Source organism: Notothenia rossii (assembly GCF_949606895.1).
Source record: "Notothenia rossii genome assembly, chromosome: 10".
Taxonomy (NCBI): Eukaryota; Metazoa; Chordata; class Actinopteri; order Perciformes; family Nototheniidae; genus Notothenia; species Notothenia rossii.
The window spans coordinates 9359917-9380534 of NC_136908.1; the positions used below are offsets into that span (position 1 = coordinate 9359917).

A 20618-nucleotide genomic window follows, 5' to 3' on the forward strand; every position below is an offset into this window, starting at 1 on the left:
ACTAGATGGCAGCAGTGTACCATGAGTTAGACTCAATGTGTAAATTGTACTGGAGCTGCTGTATGTCAAAGTGCAACTAAAGGGCATTTAGCCTGTGTAATTATCCAAAAGGTTTGCTGATAATATCTCCACATAATGCCTGGTTTGATTGATATAGTTCCATATCAAAGCATTCATTTGGTATGGTATGTATTTGTTGTTTGTGATAATTATTTCTGATGTATAACTGCTCCAAGAACGGTTTCTGATGTTTTTTTTATAGCGTGTATAAGAAGCTGCTAAATAATAAATCATCAAAGAATGATACCATTATCTCATCAGTAGGCATTGGGTGATTGGCAATCATCCACATGATGTGTGTGTGATATAGGATAACAGGTATTACAATTATGTCTGTTTTCTTTAATTGGCTTTTTTAGTTGCTTCAAGTAAAGACATGTAAACTCGTTCACAGTACACTTATCAATTAGTATTTATTAACAATTAGTTTTTTAAATCCCAACATCTTTTTCTTAAATAACTACATTAAAGTGTACAGATTTCATTTCACAGCCACAAATATTAAAGATATTTACAGGTTTACATACAATATATACATATGCACAGGAGACATGTTCACAAGGCTTCAGTGTGTCTCTGGAGGGTTAAAGCTCACACATTTGGCTACAGCCTCAAGAGTCATGAGGGGCGTCCATCGAAAGAAAACACTGACAAAATAAAACAGTTTACACAATGTACAATTATCACAGAGTTAGTGGGTGAAAATGGCACTGTGTGTTGGCATGTACAGTATCCTCCAGAGTTAGAAGAAACCTCTAAGAAAAAACAAACACTCACAAAAAACTCAAGTGAATGAAATATGAGCATTTTCACATCGGCATCCCAGTTGTCAGAAACAACATGTCAATGATGTAACAGTATGTATAACATATGACACTTTATGTACACATTTTCCATATCAACAGATATGAAATATGTCAATCCACACTCTCACTGGGATTGAGATTATCACTAAGGTTGTTCCTTCAATAAACACACACACATATACAGAGAAATGCACCAACAACTTTACTGCCTCTTTTTTCATAACTATGTGCTTCCCTTTTTGAATGCATTTGGAACAAAGGTAGTAGTGATGGCAACATGCATTAAAAGGTGTGTTAATGTTTTTAAAAAATGAGCTTCCACCCCATTTTCCACATTTTGAAACTTCAAATGCAGGTGGAACCTCAGAGGCCTTAAATATATTTAAATACTGCAAGAAGCATGACTTTCCAGCCAACATGAATTTAAAAACAGTAAAAATCAAAGATAATATAAACATTTAAATAAAAATATAACTATGTCAGTACTGGCGCTAGTTGCCGTGCCGCTCATTATTAAGGAAATTAAAGAGTTAGGAGAAGAAAAGGCTTTTCCTGTCTTCAGTATTATATAAATAAGATATGTCAGTAATGTAGTTGGTAAATAAACTATTTTACTTTTGTAGTGGTTTCATTTGGTGGGGAGCTAAAACAATCTCAAAGCTGTTACCGTCCCACCACTAATATCACATTATAATGGCTTCTTTAAAAAAAAGCAAGTTGGATGGGAATGAGATGGACAAATGGTTAGACTACTTACAGTAAACTCTGAGGATTAGTTATGAAATCACACAATAAAAGACATCCAAAACACCAAATCAATGGCACAAGAGCAAGTGGCTGAGCGACAGTTTTGCATTTTTAACCCCAAAACAAGGTTGGTTTTAAGGCGTAATCACTGTTTGTTCAAGTTTCTCATGATGGTCACATCTCAGGTTTTCTGTACCGCAGTGCTCAAGGTCTTCAATGCTCAATGTGTTTTATGCACAAGGATGGAAACTGTTCATCTGCAGCGAGTAGCACCGGTATGAAAAAAGGGCACCAGTTACATAACGTCTTCCATCACATTTCATGCTTTTGTGCAATTTCAACTGAGAACAAGGCCAACCTTTAAAAAGAACAAAGGGATTTTTCACAGTACTCAAAAGTAGTTATTCAAAAAGTAAGGCTTTTGAGGTCTGACTGAACACAAGAAGATAGAGAATCTCATGCAGCGGAAAAGTCACAAATGTGTAGGATGTTTGTTTTAGGCTTCAGCGCTCCTGAAGCTATGACACTTTCTGAGTCAATAAACGTTTTTTTCAGACTTGGAGCAGCAGCAGCGTGATTGGACAAGGCAGTGTCTGTATGATCCGACAGGTCCATGGCAGTTGGTCCCGCCCAGTGCAAAATGCCAGTCGATCACCCGATTGGCCTCTTAAAATGTTCTAGATCATGTTGGCCAGCTCTGTCGATTCCGATTCTGAATCTGCTTCGTTGTCCCTGCAAGAGAATAAAACGTGTCATCAGTTTTAGAACACACACACACACACACACACACACACACACACACACACACACACACACACACACACACACACACACACACACACACACACACACACACACACACACACACACACACACACACACACACACACACACACACACACACACACACACACACACACACACTTACCTTAGTTCTTGCAGCAGTTTGCGGTTGCCCTGCCTCTTCTCCTCGGTGATAGGATAAAAGTATAATATCGTCAGGCCGATTACGATGAGAACTATGGGGGCGGCTGAGACCAGCACTTTCAACGTTACATGCACTGCCTCTGGTTGAGTGCAGCCTCGACTGATGTAGCCCGCGAAACTAAAAACAGAAAAAACATGATTAAATTCAAACAGAAAAACTCTCCACGTTATGCAATGCAGTAGTACATGACTGATCAAAGGCCGTCACTTCTGTAAAGTCAGTCATGAGGTGCATGCACTACAGACTTACTGTACTTAATCAAATGAAAGCAGAAGGAAAGACTTGCTTTGATGTGGGATAAAGGGTGAGTTTTGGCTAAGCCTCAGAAAGACTTTTTTTTGAAAACCTAATGAAACGCCTACAAGAATTGAATAACTTATAGACAATAGAGCTACGTGTGTGGAAACACTTACTCTAAACTGAGTGTGGAGACGCCGAGGGAGACTCCAGATGCAAACTTGGTGAAGAAGACATAGAAGGAGTAGAAGAGAGCTTCGTGGCCGGTGGAGTCGGGGTTCTGCACTTGGAAATCGTCGACAACATCGGGAAGCATAGACCTGACAGATATACAAAATTAGTGTCACAGTTATAGACAAGAAAACATAGACAAAGTGCTGGGAAAAGGACTCCAAAAGGGTCTTACCAGGGCAGCAGGAAGGCTGCAGCCACTCCCACCCCGGCAGCAAAGGAGACGATGTACGTGACGATCAGGTTACTCTTAACACACACCACCAGGATCATGAAGGGGACCACAGCCTGGAAAACACAGGAACACATTAACTAAAGCACACAGATGTGCTGAGATGTACTTCCTCAATAGGTCTCATAAAGAAACCAGAGCTGTTTTCACTGCAGTTGCTATAATATGAGCTAACTCCTGTCAATCTCACAGGCTTCAAACGACTTAGTAGTGATGTTTGGACGCGGTTGTGGGACTTACCAAGGTGCCAACGTAAACCGCCGTCTTTTTCCCAAAGCGGGTCAGGAACCACTGCCAGAATGGGATGGCCAGAGTAGCGGAAAGCTGAGGGGAGAAAAAAAAATTCAAAGCCAGGTTAACCAGATGTTTGTACTCTGACACACACTCTCTAGTAAATTCCACAGAAAGCCAGACAGGTTACTAAAATGATTTTTGTAGAAAAACTAAGGGAAGCCCCTCGGAGCCAAAAAAAGCAATAGTAAAAACATTAGCTGCATTTTTAGTATGCTTCCGTTTTGGTTTCGACATGACATAAGCGCGGTGAAGCACATTGGACCTCTCCTACCTGCCAAACACAACAGTTAAGGTGGAAGACAATATGCTTTCTACGGCTCTTCCCAAAACACATTTGAGCTCAAATGTTATGCAAACCACCACAGGGGTCATCCTCTGACTCTCCAGGGGGGCTCGCTTGGATCAGTTTGACCTCTGACTCCTCCGTGTTTGACTAAGGTTAAGAGAACGACAGTGGTGCAACAGTATTTTCCCCCACTTCTTTGTTAAGGTTGAACTGACAGATAGACCACACAAACAGTCATGTGGTTGCATATTCCTGTTTTCATTTGGACAATAAGAGTAAACCTCTGAGTATCATTCCCTTCCCTTTTGCAAATATTTTTGTCACATCAGCAGAATGTGTGCATAAACACAGTCACAGTGTTTCCTCTTTAAAGACACCACTCGCACTTTATCGCAAGAACATCAATCTCAACCCTGTGAGCCTTATCCTCATGAATAGAAGATAATTATAATTGAATTGTGGCTATTAGTTAATATCTTCTAACACAGACTTCATAAAGCATGTCCGTCAATCCCTGCCAAACGAAAGTGAGTAGCACCACACAGCTATTGAAAATGTGTGAATCCATCCATCCATCCATCCATCTTTTCCCACTTATCCGTGGTCGGAGGTAGCAGTTCCAGCAGAGAGCCCCAAACTTTCCTTTCCCTGGCCACATCAACCAGCTCTGACTGGGGGATCCCAAGCCGCTCCCAGGCCAGCGAAGAGATATAATCCCTCCATCTGGTCCTAGGTCTACCCCTCGGTCTCCTCCCAGCTGGACGTGCCTGGAACACCTCCCTAGGGAGGTGCCCAGGTGGCATCCTAACTACTGTAGGTGCCCGAACCACCTCAACTGGCTCCTTTCGACGCGATGGAGGAGCGGTTCAACTCCGAGTCCCTCCCGGATGACTGAACTTCTCACCTTATCCCTAAGGGAGACGCCAGCCACCCTGCGGAGAAAACCCATCTCGGCCGCTTGTACCCTCAAGGATAAAATGTGTGAATTTCTACATGAGAACAACTCAACTAAAAAAGTAGACACAAGGCTCTTTTTGTTGATGATTGAACTCCCCCTTGCTCTCATACAAAGTCTCATTACGTTTGACCTTTACTGTGTAAGCCCATCAACGGACAACCAGTTCGAGTTACAAGCGCTTATATAATAGGATCGGAGTAAATCACTGAAGGTGAGGATTAGGATCATTTTAGCCGTTTATGGAGCTGTTCCTGTCAAAGCTCACCGTCGAAAAAAAAAGAAGTCATTTCACTTTATAAATGTCTTAAAAAAAGATCAGTGCCTTGAATAATCCTTTCCATAAAGTAAAGGATGAAGAATGTAATCCTCAGTAGAGTTCTGCTACAGGAGGCACATCTACTGTATGGGTTAATCGGCTTTAGTACCTGTCTGGATCTGGGGTGATTCTTTGATGCGAGAGACCTTTCTTCCCGAGAGGTCAAGAGACATAAAAGAAAGGAGAAGTGATGTGGCTCCCTGACTGTCTGTGGGAAGGGGATGGCATTCAGGCTGAGAGAGGACACTTATCTTGGAAACGGGCACTCAGGAGACACTGCTTTCTAGAACTGCCTTGTAATTGAAGACATTTTATGTGTTTGCCCCGGGGAGGAAAGCTTTTGTGTTCACTCTGAAGCTAATGGCTTTACTTATTCCACGCAAATGGGGCTGCTACAGGTTTCATGTGCTGAGGTAAATGCGGTCATTGCCATGGGAACAGTGCACCCATCTGTCTGAAGGTCTGACAATGTGTGTGTTTGTGAACTCACCATGATGACCAGCAGTATATTCTGGAAGTCGTTTCTGAAGCCCAGTGTGGAGCTGCAGAACAGGGCGAAGTTTCCCTCCAGGAGCTGTGGGACCAACAGCACACACTCAGACAAATTGTACAGTCTAAACACACACACAAACACAGAGGCCACCAGGCGCCACATAAACTCTGACTGGGAGCAAAATACAGCTTAAGACTCCCGACATTTAACATTAGAAGAGCCAGTCGGACCAACAAAACTAAAATACTGTATATATCGTGGGTGAAATTACAAAATGGTGGCTAGTGCAGTATTCAAATCACAAGAGGCGCATTATTTCTTTCATGCAATATATAATATATATACATTTCATTCTAAATAAAAGGATTGTGGTGCAGCATAGATGCCCCGGCCTACAAATCGTAGTCTTAGGACTTCATAAAAATCACACCATGATCATTTTAATCACATGTTTCAATGATAATGAGACTGATAATGCAAAAATGACCTTTCCAGCAAATATCGTGAATCATTTAGCAATTTCAATATCAGTCAAAATAATCGCACTTAAATCTCAGAGTTAAATTGTGTTTGTGTGTTTATATACGCACCATGAAAGCGAGGGAGGTAAAGAGGAAGACCATGATCAGTTTGACGTAGGGTCCGTGTCCCATCACCAGCCTGATCCCCTGGAAGAAACCCATGGGCTCTGACCGGGGACGGCAAGAATCTGAAAAGAGAGGAGAAACAGGAAAGAGTGAGCAAAGATGCTAAATGACAGCCACACGAATACAATCTTGTATTTCTTCTACCATGGTTTTTCAGTTCACTTAACTTGAATAGCGACCTTTCCTTGCTCTACTAGATTGCTATTTGCCACGTCACTGGTCAGGAGTCGACCAATTAGAAAGCCCTCACAGCCATCAGGCCACAATCGTACCACAACAAAAGCTAAACTGTGCTTCCCTATTGGACTAGAGTGAAAAAACAGCTAAGCAACTTTAAAAAGACAAAACTTTTGGGCATGTAATCTGGAGGTTGAACCTAATCCGAGGATCAGAGTAAAGATAAACTCAGTCTCGCTTTGTCAGACGAGAATTAACAGTTAGAAATTCAAACCACATATTTGACCTGCTCTATCGAAATCAGTCGCATTGACCCGAAGACACATTTTGAGTTGTGTACACTGTTGGAAGGAGGATATTCCTAGCTTTCTAATGATATCAGGATTGTTTTTGTGCTCCAAGTATTAAGCAAAATATTTCACATTATATAATGACTGTCACCGAGTCACCATTTTGAGAAAAAGGCCTTCAAAGTTTCCTCTTCTCTGGAATCCATTGATCTGATTGATTATTAATGGAGCAAATGATCAAAGGAGTACGGAGGGAAGATATTTTCGTTTGTATTAATGGTCTGGGGGAAGCTCGCGAGTGTGTGTGTGTGTATACTGTACGTGTGTGTGTGTGTGTACTGTATACGTGTGTGTGGTTGTGTATTTTTTGCGTTTGCGTGTATTATGTTTGTTCCCCGGGGAAAACACTCACGAGAAACACCGGCTGTTGTTATGCCTGCTGTGACGTTACGTTACTCCGTTCTCCGCTTGTAATTATGCCGTCACAAGCTTCAAAGCTGTATTTATCATCTGAATTTGACGAAACAAGTTTAATATTCTGAAAGCCAAGACTTTGTTTATTTGAAATCAGATGAAAACAAACTGTAACGGACCCTGCCGTGTTATTTATGATTACTATATGGCTTACATTCATAATGTCAGCAGAGGGAGGGGGGCGGCGCTGAGGAAGAGCAGATTGCCTGTCATCTTCCCTTTACAAGCTTAAAGAATGTATTTATCGTGTGAGTTTGGAAATAAAAGTTTCATATTCTGAAAGCCAAGACTTTGTTTATTTAAAATCAAACAAAACACCCGAACCCCGAAAAAAAAAAAAATGTATGCAAATCCACGTTTATTTTGAAATGAGCCGCTGCGACTTCCGACTGATTTCGATAGAGCGGGTCACACATTTGATTGGTCTGCTCTAATTGTTTAGTTTTTCCTCATTTGGCTTTCAATGCAAGTCAAAATAAGGCTATTAAACACCAATGGCATCCAAATCAAAGGACGGGATTTAACGGATTAACGCCTCACCTTTTTGTTCTTTTACACCGCAGAAAAGGACGATAGCGCAGAGGATGTAGATGATGCTGATGATACCGGAAGAAATCATATAGGCCGTTTTCTGTGAGGACCGAACAAGAAAAGAAAAGTTAGCATTCGTGTCCCAAATTTAACTTGAGTTTTTTTTCTTGTCGATAAGGCTCTCATTACCGCTCACTGTCAAGCATTTTTAAGTTTGCTTACCGTGTGATCCAGGGAAATGACAGGCTCGGAGCTATTGTGTCCGGCTAGCAGAGAGTAGTTGCTCAGATTAGCCAGGATGTCCCCGGGGCCCGGGAGGCAGGGGGCATTGGCCATGCCCACAATCTGCCCCTGGATGGCTGTGCCCACCACAGTGCCCAGGACCTCCACCGTCATCCCTGATTGGAGGAAAACATGCGGGATGTTTAGTCTTTGAGGAGAATAACCGTTTTTTAAAATACATTTGATTGTGACTCTGAAACTCACTGTATGCGGTGGCTGAGTCTCTTTCTTTCTGCTCTGAGCTGATGAACATGGTGAGGGCAGAGTACGGCACATGGAAGCACTGGTTAGGAAAGAAAAGAGAAACGAGGTGAGAAAAAGAAATGCAGCTTTCATTTTTTGGTCATGCATTTTGGGGAAGATGAGGGGAGTATGTGTTCACGTTTTTTGGAAAATGTGTTTAATTTCATTCTTATAAAAAGCCAGATGAGAAGATTGATACAAAACTCAGAAGTGGGTCGGCACCATTTTCTAACTATTTCGATATTCGGGAAATCCTTCAAGTGACTTTTCATGCAGAAATGACATAAAATGCGGTTTTAGCCACTTAAATAATGGCAATTGGAAACTTTTCTATGTTTTATTTATATGATACATTAAAAAGAGACAATAATCAGCACAGTAATTGATCCTTTAAACACAAAGATGGCTGCTTCGGTGTTTTGGTGCGCTCAGTTTTGTCTTGTTTTGTGCGTTAATTCAGTGTTTACATCAAGATTCTTTGTTTTATATTAGATTTCTTGTATGTACCATGACATCAAGTCAAATTCCTCGTATGTGTGAACCAACCTGGCAATAAACCTGTTTCTGTTTCTGAGTACAACCTTAGGATATGCTAACCAAATGTATGGACATTGATATTTTTTAGGAAACATTGCTAAACTTTGCAATGAATGTCATAGTAGGGGTATAGTGTTAACTGTAAGAGAGTGTGGATATTACACTATCTTAGGATCACAATACGTTATAGACAAAGTATTAGTCACTGGGAGTGTTTGCGTTTTGGTACTCACAGTTTGAAGGGACTGGAAGATGCAGTAGAACACAAGGTACCAGATGACTTTTCCATTCTCAAACGGAGGGACATACCAAATGAGGAAATAGGAAATCACAGCCAGAGGGGTCGAGAACAGGATCCTTCATGTGGAGAGAGAGGAGGGTAGGGGAGAGGGACGAGACAAAAACAAAAACATCAGTGGTGATCGTGATTCTACTCGAGCGTGAAACTCTCTCCCTCTGTAAACAATTACCAGCCTTTAAGAAAAGAGGGGACCCTCGTTATGCAACACACTGGTCATTCAGTTACGCCTGGCTTTCTTTCGGAGCCAAATCTTCCCTCACATAGCACTGTTGGGTGTTTCAAGGTGATTCTCACTAATAGAGACAGTGTTTATTTGTAGTGACATCTGTGGAACAGGTTGAGCTTGTGGGATCATGTAGGCCGGGAATGCTGCTCATCAAAACCCAAACACACTTATGTCTCTTGATATTCAAATAACTGATCATCTTGGGTTACGCAATGCAGTGCGATGAGGCAGGGTCTATGTATGTGGAATATGTACGAATAAGTACAAGTCATTTCAGTTTGTAAACACATCCTTGCCATCCTTTACTCCCTCCCCCCCTGGCCTTGATATCTTGTGATTGAAGTCATTTTATCTGGAAAAAAGCTCGGATGGAATTCCATTCAGTCACTTCCTCGCCTCTGTTTACAACTTCCTATGGTCAGATGGAGACTCTCCAATCAGAAGTGATACAGCGAGGTCAGACACACCTCTGATGGGAAATAAGAGACTGGATTGAAGTCTGTGGAAAAGGAAGCAACACGGGCATCCTGCTTGACGTCTTTTCTCAATCAGGAAGTCACAAGTGAATGGAACAAAGGAAATAGCCTGCAGTACAAATGACGTCAATTCTCGACATGTGTTATACTTCAGTGTTTCGCATACATTGATCCCGCCACAATTAAATATTGTCCGCCACATCTCATAAAAAAAATAACAAATACAAAAAAAAATATTTTCTTTATTTACATTTTTTTTTTTTGGTGGTCTAATTGATATTGAGGTGGGCTGATCCCGCCTAGAACACCACTACTAGTGTGCCCTTGAGTAAGGCACTTAGTCCTCAGTCACTCCAGGGAGAATGTCCCTGTAATTGGTCATTGTAATTCGCTTTGGAATAAGGCGTCTGCTAAATTGTAAATTGTAAATTCTATTTTTGGGAGAATAAACCCCACAGATCCTCAACTCCGTTGTGTCATCATAAACAACGCAACACAGAGCATCAAGAACGTTGTCTACAGTAGCCATGAACTTGCATGTATGTTCTTATTTGAGGGGGGGGGTTGATGCGTGGGCCACGCGAATAGGTTAAGGGGCCTTTGGCTTTTCTTGCCCAGGTTGGGGGGGGGGGGGGGTGCGGTGCCCCCGCAAACAGAATCAAATTCTTCGAGAAACACTGTACTTATTCATACCGCTTTATAGTTAATTTGTATTGACTGCTAGTAGACAATTCAATTACTGTTACACAATCTTCTACATATTTAATTTTTAAATACTGTTACTGTACTTATTGTTGTCGACCTAGAAGAGTACTTTTGTAAATTGTAAATTGTGTAATTTTTACCTTTAATATTTGTATGCATGCTTATTACTTTATATTTTGCCAATTTTCTTTTGCTGTAAGAATGTTAACTTCCCCCTTTGTTGGACTAATAAACTAAATTCTGATTCTGATTTCCGATATAAATCTCTGCAATAAAGCAGCATTTAAAGTCACTGCTAATCAAATTAAAGCCAAACTTTGATAATTGCCTAATAGAGTAATGTCATGAAGAGTGGCATACAGCAGAGTCCCCAGAGCATGTAATGTGATTAACTGTACACTCATGTGAAGGCACTGTGGGAGTGCGCAGGAGTGGTGTGCAAGTCATGGCAGATATATTTTATCAGGAGATGACGCTGCGTTCAGGAATGCTGTTTTTATTTTGATTTCCTTAGTGCGATACAGCACAGACCAAATCGGGCACAGTGCTTGATTTGGAAACGCCTCTAGTTGAATTCCCTAGCTTTATTCCCCAACATGGATAAAACAAGCTATAATCAAAAACATAAAAGACTGAATCGTATCCCTTTGTTGTGTAAACTGTTCTCAAAACAGTATGCAAGGTTAAACCAAGTCTTGCAGTGTGCAGTGACACAGTACGCCATGTAAGAAGTGTCCTGACACCCCTCCTGGAATCATATTTAAATGTCCTCTTAAATAGCTGTGTTGACTATGGAGGGGGATTTCTTCTGTTAATATAGAAGGTGACAGCTATTAGTTTAATTTAATGTGATTTTCTTTTTCTTGTTTTAATGGTACTGACTGACAATAATAGTTTCTTTTGGCAGCCATCATTAGGCTGGGTGGGGGACTGAACAGCTGTGATAGAAAATGAAAATCAAGGCATTGTTCGATTTTTCAAGCCTTGACTTCATGTTTTTCTTGCTCTCATAGCTTAAAAAAAAATCATTAAAAATCATGCTTATGTCCAATCTAATCATCAAATCAAGGTAGGTTAAAACACCCACTTCCTAACCATCAACAGACATGAATTATTTCAAGTTACGCAATACAAACTCTGGATGCATGACAGCCAATGCAACAATAAATAAATGTAAATGCATATTAAGGGAGATGTCTGTATTTCTGTAGCTACCTCATTACAGACACACTCTGCAGCTTGAACTCTAATAAACTCTTGAATTCCTCAGTCCGTCTTTAAAAATTCCTATCAGAACACTGAAGACTGAAAGCTGAGACCTCATTGGCTCACACATGTGGTGTGTTGGGTTTGACCAATGAGAAGCCAGCCTGACTGCTCCACCCTCCCCCACTTCCTACACACGCAGCTTTTCACATGGAGCTGCAATTCAGCTTCTTCTTCCCTGATCGCAACCGCCGCACCCCTCTCCTGACATCTTTACGACGACGGGCACGTTCAACCACATCGCGTTCAGCTCTCTCATCTTGCACATACAATAGCACCCCCCCCACACACACACACACACACACATACACCCAACCGCGCCCCATCTCTCTAGCAACGAATGGATGAGATGCTCGAGCAGCATGACCCAATTCTGAGACTCAGACATGAGCATTTTGATGTTGGCTGGCAATCTAAATAAAGATATCCTGATCTCCCCCCTCCTGCACATTAATTCAATTATGCTCAATTTAACGGATATGTATTTATGACGTCTATCCAAAGCTCTGCTATTTTTGCCAAAGTAATTTGAGGTGTACATCTATGTGTTGCTTATCTGTCAACGTGTATAAATAAAATGATCCCAGTGGCTTCGATGTGGACATTAATAGATTTGAATAATATTAAATTCACTAACACTGTAGTCTTCAGAGGGCTGACCATTTGTTGTAAAACCTCCATTTCAACTCGCAGAACAAGAAGCTATTTCGATCAATCTAACATATCTATGTGCCATTTCTTGTATTCATGACCACGGAGAGATATTTGTGAAACATCAGTTAGACTGCTAACCAACAGCTGGACAGGATGATCATTCCTTTGTATTCTAAAATGAATTACACAGGTGTTCCCAATGCATGCACACCAAAGGGAACATTAACCCACGTGAGACCTTTAATGATCTCCAATCGTGCTCTCCTTACACACTGTTCACACACTCTATAACCAACTGGGGAGATCATGTTTGTAATCAAGCAGTGCAGGGAGTAAATATGCTTGTCTAACACTCGTGTCCCTGTGGTGCTCATTATTAGCTGACAGAGATGGGAAGTAACTAAGTACATTTACTCAAGTATTGTACTTGGGTAAAAGTTTGATTACTTGAGTATTTCTCTTTTATGCTATTTTATATTTCTACTTAACTACATTTAAAAAGGGAAATAATGTAAACTACATTTATCAAACAGCTTTAGCTACTTGTAACCAAATGCATCTCTAAAAATTCAACTAAGTCACAAACGAGTCAAATTATTTATATATTTTACAGAAAAATCCATCAGAACTGTGTTTGTCTGTAAAATGCTAACAATTATATCTATAATTATATTTGTACATGTGGCATTCCTTAACACACATAAATGCAATTTTTCTGCACTTATTACTTTTCCTTTTTATATATTTCAAATACATTTTGCTTTTCTACTTTTACTTCAGTAATATGTTTCAATGCAGGACTTTTACCTGTCATGAAGTGATAATAATGTATTGCTACTTTTACTGAAGTAAAGCATCTGAATACTTCCTCTACCGCTGTTAGCTGCCAAAGCTTGTCTTGTACCCAGTCTTGTTGAAATGTCCCCTTTACCCCGGTCCCACTCCGGAGGTACTACATGTCCCGAAATATCCAAAGGGACAGCAGCTCCAACTTATCTGGCGTGTGTTGACAGAGGGTTTCTGTAACCAGCAGCTGCCACTGACACCTGGCACCATACTTCTCTTACATAACTGTGTGAATTCAACCATTCATACACAAGGGGCTGCAGTTTATCTGATCACAGTTTAACAGTTCGATATCCAGAAACAGACCTATAACTAAATGAGATGAACTCATAGAGTGCTCAGGAATTGAGGGGCGGGGGAGGGGATATAGCAGCTGAAAAGGGTCGGCAACCTTTCTGTAAAAAAAAAAAAGGCTTGAAGCCCACTAGGCCCCCCCACACGCTCAGCTGCGCTGCAACACAGATATAAGGCAACATTTGACATTAGTTTTACTCGTCACAAGGGGATTCCCCATAAGGAAGGGAAACTCAAAACATAAAAGGGATAATTCAAAAATAAAAGCCCCTCGTGCAAATCATGCTTTATTTTGTTCCCATCTATTTACAATCGGCAAACAGTACCAGCTACCTCTTTAAATATTATAAGGTCACTTTAAAATATATACACTGCTACTTTTTTAACTATGGTGTCCTTATGTGCTATTTTTTTTTTTTACGTAGTGTTTTTTTATTATTAATAACGTGTGCATACTTAAGTACATACGTGTTATTTTTAATGTGTAAGTCTATTCTCTTTATGTTATCTACACTTTACTTCTGCTGTCGTAATAAAGTGAATTTCCCTGCTGACGGTCAATTTGAACATATAAAATGTACTATTAAAAAAAAAAAGTGAATGAATGTGTGCCTGCGGTAAGAGGCAGAGCCAGTAACAGGCAGCAGTTATATTTGTCAACGTCATACCAAAAGCCCAACCGTGGGAAATGTGCAAGACTAGCTTCGGCAGGAACCCTATATTTGCTTGGTTAAAAAATAAATAACCTCAGTGCTCTTGGTTTTAGTGGCCAGCCACTCGCTGGCAGCAGCTGTGTGTGTATGCATTATTGTATAGCCATGTGAGTAGCAGCAGTTTGTGTCTGTCTGTCTGTCTGTCTGTCTGTCTGTCTGTCTGTCTGTCTGTCTGTCTGTCTGTCTGTCTGTCTGTCTGTCTGTCTGTCTGTCTGTCTGTCTGTCTGTCTGTGTGTCTGTGTGTCTGTGTGTCTGTGTCTGTGTCTGTGTCTGTGTCTGTGTCTGTGTCTGTGTCTGTGTCTGTGTCTGTGTGTGGGTGTCTGTCTGTGTGTGTGTGTGTGTGGGAGGGGGAAATGAGGAAGCAGCAGCAATAATTGCCGCCACATGACCCAAGATGAACCTCTCCAGGAAATGACTGCTCAAAAAGACCCGCCCCCAAACACTGACACGTGTAAAAACTTCCACTCTCTGCTCTGACTCACCCCCAGCATCCCATTAGCCATTTCTGCGTTATCTCAATGACGCATACTGTAACTGAGAAATGATCGACAGCGTTATAAACGTAGTCTGGCTCAAAGTGGAAAGTTACAGTGGGAGGAGGATGACCCAGAGAAAATGAACTATATCTTCTTAAAAGCTGTATAATGTGAATGTAGACCTACCAGGGCAGCATGCGTCCGAAGCGCGTCCACGGGCTTCTGGAGACCAGGAAGCCCACCGTGGGGTCTGTGACTGCATCCCATGCTCGGCCCGCGAACAAGATAATGGAGGCATGGAAGGGATCGAGCTGTAAGGAGAGAAAGAAAGGGTTAGTGCAAGATGCAAACGTACAAAAATGTCATAAAGTTGGTCATTTTTTAATTACAGGTTCCGACACATTAACGTTTTTAATGCTTCTCGTAGATACATCTCAAATCAACATGAAAGGAGGAAAACAACCTCAGTTACGTATGGAAAGAAATACTTTTCCCCTACTTTTATCGTAACATAAAACTGTTCTTCAAATCTTTGCTTGTTCGCTTAACAAATAAATCTTTAAATTGTTTTTTTTTAAAGACACAGGAGATATGGGGTGTTCTTTATGTTAAGGAAAAAAGACAGGGATTATACAAAAGTATCTTTTCTTTTTGCTTATTTATTGTGCGTTTGTTTTTTCACCATTGTTGGCTCACCGGAAATAAGATTGAACTGTTAACTGAGCAAAATGATTACAAAAAATACTATGTGACCGAAAAAAACAAAAACATTTTAAGATTCTTTAAAGATTATTTTTAACAAATAACCAACAAGTTATTTTAAATAAATAAATCTAATGTCTTTAAAGCATTTTTAAGGGAACTTTGGGTTCACATTCAATCAATTGCTAACCATCAACCATACGTTGTGCACGTCCACACTGGAAACACTAAATGTCACAAGCAGCCGACACTCTCTGTGGTTGTTTAGGGGAACCGTTGAGCTTTCTGATGAGCAGTCAGCAGTGAGGCCTGACAACATGACATTACAGTGAGTGGGGTTTAGGAATAAATCAGTAATCACTTAGCCGGATAGAATCAGTGAAGGTGCCACATGGCAGCTCCGCCCGTCTGCTGTTCATTCATCTTGAATGCTCGACTCCTGACTGTACAATCAGCGCCATGCTGTGTCACCCAATAGACTTTTAATCAACAATCTCAGTAGCGAGACAAAGCAAAACCCTGGGAAGCAGTCGACTTACGCTATCCTGGCCTTAACCATCAGATTAGTGTCAGAGCCCATTACAGCGAACCCTCCTCATCGCCTAAGATATCTCAACTGTATTTTGCCTTCTTCTCTTACCAAAGTACTGTTAGATACACATTTTTGTATGCAAAACCTTAAAAGTAGAAAACGAAGTAGTTTGTCTGGATGAGTTTCTTTAAGATTGTGACTCTTAAAAAGGCAGTTTCAAGCTATTTCCTCTAAATACTGCACTTTTGACTGGTTTTTGCTTTGTTCTCTTACCAAAGTAATAACAGATACCCGTTTAAGTAAACCTTGAAAGTAGAAAAGTAGTTTGTCTGAATAGATTTTCTTTAAGAATGTGACTCTTAACCATCAGATTAATGTCCGAGCACATTAAAGCTCTACCATTGTTCCCCGCCTCGACCTTTTTCAGCCCCCGTAAGCCCCTTTTGATATAGTGGAGCCACACCATGGAGTCAATAATGGAAACTTTTTCCACCTCTTAATTTCAGGACAATCGCTCCCTTTGTTGGTGGGCTTTGGCAGTCACAATGTCCTGCATGTGATCTTTTGAGGGCAAAGGAAAGAGCATGTAAACTCCTTGTCATCAAGTCTGTAAATGTCACCACTGGGGTAGAGGAAGGACTGTATTGCATGTACAGTATGTACCCTCTCCCAGTGAGGTGTCTCTAGAGGACACGGGGGGGCTATATTTAAGTCTGTGTTAGGAAAGTGACACTGAATGTCTGGACAGGTGTTATCCTGGGGGTTTTGATCTCAACTCACCTGAGCTACGTCCAGGAGATAGATCTGCAGGAAGAACCCCAAGGCACATCCTGTGATCTGGTAAGGAGCTCCGCCGACGGCATAGCAGATCTTGTTGCAGACTGACAATCGGTTTCTGTTCTCCTTCTGGAAAAAAGACAGAAAAAAAACTGTTAATCAAGGAAAATAACACCAAACGTGGAACCAGATTAAGACAAAGAAATAAGACATCCGTTCAACTACTTAGAAGATAATGCCTAACAAGCCACATCCTCTAGGGTTATTACTCATTCAACATTTATGTACTTTTGGAGAAAGTGTCGTAAAGGTTAAGAGTTAGCAGCTGTCTGTGAACCTTTTCAGGCTAAGCAGGGACTAGCCCTTGTAATTATAGCAGGGTGTGATTCTGCAGAGTCGACATGCAGCAGTTCAACAATGTGACGGCAATACAGCTGCGCATGGATATACTCCCAACAGGCTGATAAATAGGGAACCTTATCAATATCTCCAATCTTCAGTGTCTCCTAATTCTTGCAAACATTTTTCCATGCTTTATAAAAAAGGACTGGGGCACTCAATTCTATAGTCTCATTAGCAGTTTAGCTGGCAGCTTCCATGTAGCGTGTTTGGCATGAGTCAGGGATAGCCACTGGGAAACAAGTAACCCATGGTTTTCTAACAACAAGTGCTCATTATTCTCCATTTTCACCACTGTATATGTCCTAATCTACCCAACAGACAGACTCTTAACAACCCATCTATTAGCAACACAAATCTCTGCAGATTAGTGCCAGGGCATGACGGCATCACACTCAGAAAACCAGGGTGATAACATCTTGGCACAAGCATGACCTTGTCTGCCAGTTTGACCAGTGGTCTGACCACTCGTGCCCACAGAGGGAGAACAACACACCCTCCTCCCTGACCAATCAAAATGTTGTTGCTCTTTTCATGTGGTTTCATCACTGGTGAGGAAGAGGAGAAATAAAGCCTTTGAAAACATGTTTCAAAAGAGCATGGAAATTACCGTAACCACTGGCCCAGTTAATAGAGTATATGTCACTGATATGCATGAGAAAGAAACAGACCTCATCTAAGATCAGACCACAACACAAAACATCCCTGTGACTGAATGAGCTGGCCTCTGTCTTGTTGATACACCTAAGCCGGCCTTTGTTTAGGTGACAAACAGCTCTCTGGCAGCATCAAAAATAAAAGCAATTATTCAAACTTTAGCGACAGCACACAAAGGCTGGCTTCTTGATAACACAACAGTAACTACCTGTTGATTTAGGCCATATATATTCATTTTGGTGAGTTGTGGGGTATTGAGGATCAAGGTTCACCCACCATACGATGCCAATTTCCACCGAAACCAAACAATCCTCCTGCAGATGAATGTGGACATATTTGACTGTCACTGTGTGGGAGTAAAACGTATTCCTTTCCCCATACATAATGCTCCTACACCTGTTCTACCAGTGTGCATATCATAACAATTCTGACACTCCTAGATTTAAAATGACATTGCAGTGAGTGTTCCTACTTTGTCATGCAATAATGTGACTCTCTTCACATGGCTTTGAAGAAGTCCACTTAAAAACACTTCTCTCTGCGTGACACATCCGAATTAAATCAGTAACAGAGTCTGCTTAACACCATAGACTGTATTAACACCAGTGTGTCTCTAGTGAGGTCTCAACAGTTATCAGTAAACGCCACATGCCTCCTATTACTCTCTACTACTTGTGTTATCAGTGCTACCAGTATTGATATGTTATCACTGCAGTGCAGACACGATAAAGACACATACTAAACAGACGGGATTTTCTGATTAATGTTGGACAACATATTGTAATGGAAATAACGGAATAGCCAAAAACGTGAGGATGAGATTTTAGGAAATGCTCCTCTGCCTGCTCTCTGTCTGACACGTCGCCTTGGTGTTTGTGCTCCCTGCTGCATTCAAAGCAGTCGGAGATATCGATGTTATGCCCCAAAATGCACACCAAAATCGATTTAACTCATGTTCTACAGCAACCTAGGAAACCTTAATGAATATTATGGTGAATACAAATAACTACAGACAGCGTTAAAAGGAGATCGCTAACATAATTTCCATTACAAACAGTAGATACACATGCAAATGATCTACTCCACATTTCTCTACGACAATGCAAACCATTGTGTTAGACTATTACTGAGAAAGAAAAATATCTTTGTTTTACTTGTTTTGGTATAATTTACACTTGTACATACTGCATGATGTTAGAGGTGTGGTTCTTTCTAAATATTAAGGGGCTACAGAGGAGCCCCCGAACGCAGCACTGCCATTTAAATGAATATGCAGCATGTAGCCTATATAGCTCATATTTTACTAATTTTGTGAGAGACACATTCCCAGCAGTAGTGCATATGTTAATGCAATGGACATTAATTCAAATGCACAAAAGAGACCGTTATGATAGGGATTTTAGGGATTTAAATTAAGCTCTATGTGGCTTTGGTAAAGGAGTCCATCGAAAACCTCTCTCTACAGTCTTAAAATAAATTAAATGTACTATACTTAACCATCCAAAGCTTTGGTTTATATAATTTAAACGATTGGATGAATGTATCTTAACGTTCAGAGGAGGCTTGGTGGATTTATTGACTGAACATTAACAATATTCAGTTTTACATTTGTTTCGATGATTATATTAATTAACTATGTAATTAGTCACATTTATGCGAAATATTGTGCAACTCCAGTGGCAGTGTGGTTGATTATATCGCAATGAGAAACGCTTCTCTCTTGAAATGTCACTTCACCGGTACACTCCATTCATTCAAATCTTCAACCTCCAATCCCCTAAAACCTAACTTCCTCATCATCTCCTGTTGCCTGTTATCGATTAAAAGACCATCAAAATGGCAAAAAGATCATTCTGAATGAATAAAACAACTCACCTTTGATGAGAGCTTGATACCATCCGAGTTGTCAGGTTTATTCAATAAACTGGCGTTTGAGTATTGTTCACTCCCTTCTCCTTTTGCCATAGCAGTAAACGCACTTTTCTTTAATTGGGAAAAATTAATTGAAGGAATATCAAACCGGTCTTTCGAAAATATTTGAGGATAAGGAAACACGTCCTGTTGTATCGTCGTGGTCTAATCTCTGTTTGAAAGTGGAGAGGCAGAAGGGAGACGTAGTCGTTTTAGAGCAGAGAGGCCCCGCCCCTCCCTTTCACCCCATATCTAACCCCGCCCCCCTGGAGGCGCGGCTCAGTCAGGCGGTGTGTCCGGGTGTGACGGATCCTGCTTTTAATACATCACCATCACCATCAACATCATCATCATCATCATCATCATCATCATCATCATCATCATCATCATCATCATCATCATCATCATCATACAGTGTTGGAAGAAGTACTCACATTATATACTATATCCAGTGGTGGAAGAACAAGTACTCACATGCAGAGGTGGAAGAAGTACTCACACTATATACAGAGGTGGAAGAAGAACTCACATTATATACAGACGTGGAAGAAGTACTCACATTACATACAGAGGTGGAAGAAGTACTCACATTATATACAGAGGTGGAAGAAGTACTCACATTATATACAGAGGTGGGAGAAGTACTCATATTACATACAGAGGTGGAAGAAAAAAAGTACTCACATTATATACAGAGGTGGAAGAAGTACTCACATACAGAGGTGGAAGAAGTACTCACATTATATACAGAGGTGGAAGAAGTACTCACACTATATACAGAGTTGAGAAGTACTCACATTACATACAGAGGTGGGAGAAGTACTCACACTATATACAGAGTTGAGAAGTACTCA

The 20618-nt window shown here is 40.8% G+C and overlaps 1 protein-coding gene across 1 annotated transcript; it reads right to left on the reverse strand.

Moving 5' to 3' along the window:
* Positions 1–447: 447 nt before the first annotated feature.
* Positions 448–19943, reverse strand: mfsd2ab (MFSD2 lysolipid transporter A, lysophospholipid b). Its single transcript, XM_079656161.1, has 14 exons — positions 19729–19943; positions 16801–16926; positions 14973–15097; positions 9063–9186; positions 8254–8332; positions 7990–8165; positions 7777–7867; positions 6239–6357; positions 5646–5729; positions 3542–3625; positions 3245–3357; positions 3015–3158; positions 2542–2718; positions 448–2345 (listed from the first exon to the last, which is right to left on the reverse strand). The coding sequence occupies exons 1-14, from the start codon at positions 19816–19818 to the stop codon at positions 2291–2293; spliced, it is 1587 nt and encodes a 528-aa protein (XP_079512287.1). The 5' UTR covers positions 19819–19943; the 3' UTR covers positions 448–2290.
* Between the last annotated feature and the right edge of the window lie 675 nt (positions 19944–20618).